Source organism: Mus pahari, chromosome 23, assembly GCF_900095145.1.
Source record: "Mus pahari chromosome 23, PAHARI_EIJ_v1.1, whole genome shotgun sequence".
In the NCBI taxonomy this organism is placed as follows: Eukaryota; Metazoa; Chordata; class Mammalia; order Rodentia; family Muridae; genus Mus; species Mus pahari.
Window position 1 is genome coordinate 20,544,136 of NC_034612.1, and position 6,749 is coordinate 20,550,884.

The following is a 6,749-nucleotide window of genomic DNA, read 5'->3' on the forward strand; positions in this document are numbered from 1 at the left end:
GAGAAACCCTGTCTCGAAAAACCAATAAAATAAAATAAAATAAAATAAAATAAACTCCTCTTTGCCTCACTGACAGTAAACTGGAGGCTAGTCTGCAGGGGCATGCCTCAGTGACCTGAAGATTTCCCTCCACCTCTCAAAGGTCCCACTACCTCCCAGTGCATCCCTGGGAAACACTGTTAACAATGGCCCTGTGAGGAGTGACAGCTCTGGAGAGGCGAAGCCGAGAGGAAGAACTGAGGCAGGCATCATGACTGAGCAGAACTGAGCTGTGGAGTTTGTATCTCAGCCCCAACATGGAGGCTTTCAACCCACAATGCTTTCCTGCTTAACACTGGTGACAAGTGCTTTTCCAGTCTCTGCTGTCTTTGGCTTGAGTCTTAGATGGTCGGAGGATTTAAAATCCAAGCACCGGGCTGGAGAGATGGCTCAGCGGTTAAGAGAACTGACTGGGCCAGCCTGGTCTACAAAGTGAGTTCCAGGACAGCCAGGACTATACAGAGAAACCCTGTCTCAAAAAAAAAAAAAACTGACTGTTCTTCCAAAGGTCCTGCGTTCAAATCCCAGCAACCACATGGTGGCTCACAACCATTCGTAATGAGATCTGATGCCCTCTTCTGTGGTGTCTGAAGACAGCTACAGTGTACTTACATATAAATAAATCTTTTAAAAAGGGGGGAAAAAAAGGAAATAAAATCCAAGCACCCCAGAGCTTCATGGGGGCTGGTGATACAGGCAGGTGGTTAAGAGGATGTGTTAGGCTGCCATGAGGGCTAAGTTCATGACCCAGCACCCACAAAGTGGGCCAGGTGTCCCCCACACACTTGTGATCCCAGCTCCCAGTGGAACAGAGTCCTTACCTGTTAGGCCATCTCAATGCTGGGAGCAAGCATTTCAGAGGAGCAGTGCTTACCTAGAATTCTACAAATATGATCCTAGTTATGGTTAAATACTTAGTGGTCATTTTTATAAGCCCATCAATCAGATAATAGCCTGCTAAATATTTGATAGTCAAAACATCAGTGTACCTACCAGAATCTTCCATGGGTTCAGTTTTCACACTGACAGGGCCATAGCTGCAAGGAAAAGGGAACCCAGGTCAAGGATTGGGGTGGAGCCGGGCATGGTGGCACATAGCTATTATCCCAGCATTGGGGAGGTGGAGGCAGGTGGATCTGAGTTCGAGGCCAGCCTGGTCTACAGAGTGAGTTCCAGGACAGCCAGGGCTACACAGAGAAACCCTGTGTCAAAAAACCAAAAACTTTTAAATAAATAAATAGAGTCAGAAAGTTAATGTGTTGAGTGTTTTGCTGCTAGGGACGCACACAGTGTGTGCCTGGTGCCTGTGCAGCTTAAAGAGGGTGTTGCAGATAGTTGTACACTGCGTGACATGGTGCTGAAACCATACTGGAATCTTTGGGAAGAGCAGCGATGGATCTTAAGTGCTGAGCCATTTCTCTAACCCTCATTGGCCATTCCCCTTCCCTCTTTCTTCTTGACACAACGTCTCATGTGGGCTGTCCTCAAGCTCACCGTGTAGCCAGGGATGACCTTGAATTCCTGGTCCTCTTGTCTGCCCCCCCCCCATCCTGAGATCACAAGATCATCACTCACAATTCCTGGTACATTATTATTATTCATATATGCCTTTCTTAATTACTCATTTATTTATTCCTTTTTTTTTTTTAACCTGTCATTTGGTGGTACTGTCGACCTCCCAGCATCTGTCACCATCCGAAGGCCACCTGTGCAAGAACAAAAAGGTGCACATTAGTCTCTCTCAGCACCAAGGAACAGGACTCACATTCAAGGACGCATCACTTGAAAGCAGAGAAAGGAGAATTCTCAAGTCAAAGCCATCACTGAAATGTTAGCCGGTCAAAACCAGCTCTGCTTACTACAGCAGCTGGCGGGCTACCCCGAAAATGGGCAGACAGTGCCAGGAGTGTAAGTGAGGACCCCAGCCTGGCCGATTACCAGCTGGGTTACCCGAGTGAGTCACTAAAGTGACCTCTGTGCTTCTTCATGATAACAGCGAGGACTAGTGAGTGGCTGGCCCTCCGCATCCAGTGGTTCCCAGCCCAGGTCCCCAGCCCAGGCTGAGGCAAGTCTCAAACAAGCAAACACTCAATGTCCTGGCCATACAGAGGCTTTCTGTGTCATTATTCTGAAAACAACATAACATTACTTTTGGGTTTTGTTGTTGGTTTTGTTTTTTAAGATAGGTACCGCAGGCTGGCCTGAAATACCCTGTGTAGCTGGAAATGACCGGCAACTCCTGACCCTCCTGCCTCCACCTCTAACAGGCAGGAATTTCTTTTCTCCTCCTCATCTTCCTCCTCCTTCTTATTTTCTTTTCTTTTTTTCTTTTTTAAGATTTATTTATTATATGTAAGTACACTGCAGCTGACTTCAGACACTCCAGAAGAGGGCATCAGATCTCATTACAGATGGTTGTGAGCCACCATGTGGTTGCTGGGATTTGAACTCAGGACCTTTGGAAGAACAGTCGGTGCTCTTAACCACTGAGCCGTCTTGCCAGCCCCTTCTTCTTATTTTCAAGACAGAGTTTCTCTGTGTAGCCCTGGTTGTCCTGGAACTCACTCTGTAGACCAGGCTGGTCTCAAATTCAAGAGATCGGCCCACCTCTGCCTCCTGAGTGCTGGGGTTAAAGGTGTGTGCCACCATCACTGGACTCCTTCTTGTTTTAAAAACGTTTTTATTTGGATTGTGACTTTTTCTTTTTCTAAATTATTATTTTTAAGTTGTATTTTTGGTGTTGAGCGTTGAACCGGGGACAGGGCCATGCATAAACTTGGCAAGTGCTCTACCACCAAGCTTGGTCCCCTCAGCCCTTTTGTTTGTGTGCAGTGTCATCTCATCATGTAGCTTAGGCTGGTCTGGAACTCATTCTATGGACCATGGAGGCCTCAAACCTGTTATTCTCCTGACTCAGCCTCCCCAGCACTGGAATGGCAGCCTTTGGCCACCATGCTGGCCAGTCTGAGATTCACTACTCTTTCCTGTTACTGGATATTCAAAGTGGGCTAGATGGGATTAAGGCATACAGAGTGAGCTCAGGCCTCTCTCTCTCTCTGTATTTTCCATTGCACAGAAGGGATCTGACATCCAGGGACTTTGGAGTTCCAGACTGGACACCCCACACAGGCTAAGGGATACCAGAACACTGTCCCCACGGAATCACTAAATGGCTGCTGCTGTGTGTGACTGCTATTCGGTAAGAAACTGTCTGGGAGGGCAGTCATCTGGTCACCTGTCATTCGACCATCCAAGTATAGGTTTTTCTTTGGATTTTTTTTTAAAGATTTATTTTATTTATTATAGGTAAGTACACTGTAGCTGTCTTCAGACACTCCAGAAGAGGGAGTCAGATCTTGTTACGGATGGTTATGAGCCACCATGTGGTTGCTGGGATTTGAACTCCGGACCTTCGGAAGAGCAGTCGGGTGCTCTTACCCACTGAGCCATCTCACCAGCCCTTTTCTTTGGATTTTTAAAAAAGCTTATTTGTTTTAACTTTTTATGTCTACGTGTCAGTGCTTAAATGTATGCCTGGTGCCCTTGAAAGCCAGAAGCAGGCATGGATCCCGTGGAACTGGAGTAACAGGCAGTTGTGAGCCGTTGTGTGGGTGCTGAGAACTGAGTATGGTCTTCTGCAGGAGTTAGTAACTGCTGGAGCAGCTCTCCAGTCCTTCTGTTGGATTTCATTCATTCATTCATTCATTCATTCATTTATTGAGAGAAGGTTTTGCTAGGTAGCCCAGGCTGGTCTTGAACTTTTAACCATCCTGCCTCAGCCTCTCCCAGGCTGGTCTTGAACTTTCAACCTTCCTGCCTCAAGAGCTGGGATGACAGTGTGCACCACCACACTGGACTTCAAATCTATTCCCTAACAGAAGCCAGAGGTCAAGGTCCCCACAGAGACTCCCACAAACAGGAAACAGGCCTGGAAGGGGATCATACCGGCTTAGGTACAGAGCAATGTGGGGGGGGATCATACCGGCTTAGGTACAGAGCAATGTGGGGGGAATCATACCAGCTTAGGTACAGAGCAATGGGGGGGGGATCATACCGGCTTAGGTACAGAGCAATGGTGGGCACACAGGTCCTACCTCTAACTCCATCCTCTGCCTGTGCTGCCTATCACGGCACCCCCTTCATTCTTTTGTTGTTCATTTTTTAAAAAAAACCTGGTTTGTCTATGTATCCTTAGCTATCCCTGAACTGAATTTGTAGACCAGGCTGGCCTTGAACTCAGAGACCCACCTGCCTCTGCCTCCTAAGTGCTGAGATTAAAGACGTGAGCTAGCACCTTTAGATGTCATGTTTTGCAAACTGCACAGAGCTCCATCTACATCTCAAAAGTAATAATTTAAGAAAGTAAGAGGTGGACTGGTGAGATCGCTCAGCGGGTAAGAGCACTGACTGCTCTTCTGAAGGTCCTGAGTTCAAATCCCAGCAACCACATGGTGGGTCAGAACCATCTGTAATGGGATCTGATGCCCTCTTCTGGTGTGTCTGAAGACAGCTACAGTGTACTTATGGATTATAATAAATCTCTGGGCTGGAGTAGGCAGGGACTGAGTGAGCAGGAACTGAGAGAGCAGGGTTGACCAGAGTGAGCAGAGGTTCTAACAACTCAATTCCCAACAACCATATGAAGGCTCAAAACCATCTGTACAGCTACAATCTACTAATATACATAAAATAAATAAATAAATCTTTAAAAAGAAAAGAAGAGGCAGACATGGGTGGATATCTTCTTTTCTCTTTATTTTTTTTCCTTAGACAATGCCTTACACCGTAGCTCTGGCTGGTCTAGGGTTTACTAGAAGGACCAGTCTTGCTTTGAACTAACTCATAGAGATACCCCTGCCTCTGGCTTCGGAATGCTGGGAGGATGAAAGACACTCAACTTGATATTATGCACAATCATAAGTGGATGGTTTTTTGTTTTTTGTTTGTTTGTTTGTTTTGGTTTTTTTCGAGACAGTGTTTCTCTGTGTAGCCCTGGCTGTCCTGGAACTCACTCTGTAGACCAGGCTGGCTTCAAACTCAGAAATCTGCCTGCCTCTGCCTCCCGAGTGCTGGGATCAAAGGCGTGCGCCACCACGCCCGGCAGGATGGGTTTTTTAATGCTCTGGCAGAGTATCTGTTGGGGGCGGGCAGGGGGTATCATCACTGCTGTGAAAGACGGGACAGAAGACATCTGGGTTCCCACAATCTGCAGGCACTCTGTCACACAGCTCTGTTATCTCAAGAGAACCGGCCTGGCGAGACCTTCTTGGCCTCTGTCTTTTGGGGGCAGGGTCTTAAGCTGATCTTGAACTTGCCATGCGGTTCACGCTGGCCTTATCTCCTCAACCTCTTGTCTCTTCATCCCCAGGGCTGGTTCTCAACCAGTGGGTCACCACCTCAGTGAGTCTCTGCTTCTCTTTTTTTTTTTTTTTTTTTTTGGTTTTTTTTTCGAGACAGGGTTTCTCTGTATAGCCCTGGCTGTCCTGGAACTCACTCGGTAGACCAGGCTGGCCTCGAANTTTTTTTTCGAGACAGGGTTTCTCTGTATAGCCCTGGCTGTCCTGGAACTCACTCGGTAGACCAGGCTGGCCTCGAACTCAGAAATCCGCCTGCATCTGCCTCCCGAGTGCTGGGATTAAAGGCCTGCGCCACCAGGCCCGGCTCTGCTTCTCTTGAGGGCCATATGGCCATGAGTTTTCTAAGCGAGCTCCTGTAGCCCCGTGCCAACTTTGGGGACGACTCACCCCGACACCCTAAGAACACCACTGTTTTCCTAAGCAGAATGATTCCGTCTCCTCAACTTGAGTTTCAAAGACACGGGAATGAATCCTAGAGCCCTCAAAGCCAGCAACCCAGTCTCCTTGCAGGGCTGGGACTCACAGACCACCAGTTGACTCCCTGCATCCACGCATGCCTCTGGAAGGCCAGGTGGCTGTCACTACAGACTCTCCCCAGTTGGGCTCTGACTGCTGTCTCTTCCTGGTCAGGACATGTGCCTAGCCCTTTAGTGTCACAGTGCCATAGATTTCTTCCCTCCCCTCCTCCTTTGTAGTGTTGATGAGAGAACCCTAGGTCCCATGCATGTTGTACAGGCATTCTCCCATGGAGGGACACCCAGAGCCCATCACTGGGGGACTCTAGGCAGGTGCTCTGCAAGTGAACCACGCCCCCAGGCCCTCCCTGGGGGACTCTAGGCAGGTGCTCTGCAAGTGAACCACGCCCCCAGGCCCTCCCTGGGGGACTCTAGGCAGGTGCTGTACAACTGAACACACACCCTCAGCCCCTCACTGGGCAACCCTATAGGTAAGACATCTACCATCAAGCTGCCACCACCCCCTAGCTCAGGTTGCCCCAGTGATGTGGTAAAATGGAGGAGTGTATTGAAACATGCATCATGACTATCACGATAGTAGAGTGGCTTTGATGGTTCCGGGTGGCCATGGAGCATCAGAACCTGCTACTTACCCAGCTGGCTCTCTGCACCCAGGAAAGGCCTGCAAGGAAACCAACACCAATACCCAACATGAACAAGTGGAACAGTTGTGCACAGTGAACAACACTCTGCTGGGCACAGAACCCAGGGCCTGCTGCATGCCAGCCGAGTGACCCACTTCTCACCTCCTCAGCTGTGGCCCCAGACCATGAATGATTTTCTCTCTCTCTCTCTCTCTCTCTCTCTCTCTCTCTCTCTCTCTCTCTCTCTCTCTCTC

The 6,749-nt window shown here is 48.6% G+C and overlaps 1 protein-coding gene across 3 annotated transcripts in view; it reads right to left on the minus strand.

The window, feature by feature from the left end:
- Positions 1-6,749, minus strand: part of Gtf2ird2b (GTF2I repeat domain containing 2B) — a 38,566-nt gene that overhangs the window by 17,278 nt on the left and 14,539 nt on the right. For all 3 annotated transcript variants that reach the window (XM_021186773.1, XM_029533921.1, XM_029533920.1), the window contains exons 6-8: positions 6,505-6,533; positions 1,691-1,745; positions 1,033-1,076 (exon numbers count right to left, since the gene is read on the minus strand). In XM_021186773.1, the coding sequence (XP_021042432.1) occupies positions 1,033-1,076; positions 1,691-1,745; positions 6,505-6,533 (128 nt within the window). The remainder of the gene's footprint in view (positions 1-1,032; positions 1,077-1,690; positions 1,746-6,504; positions 6,534-6,749) is intronic.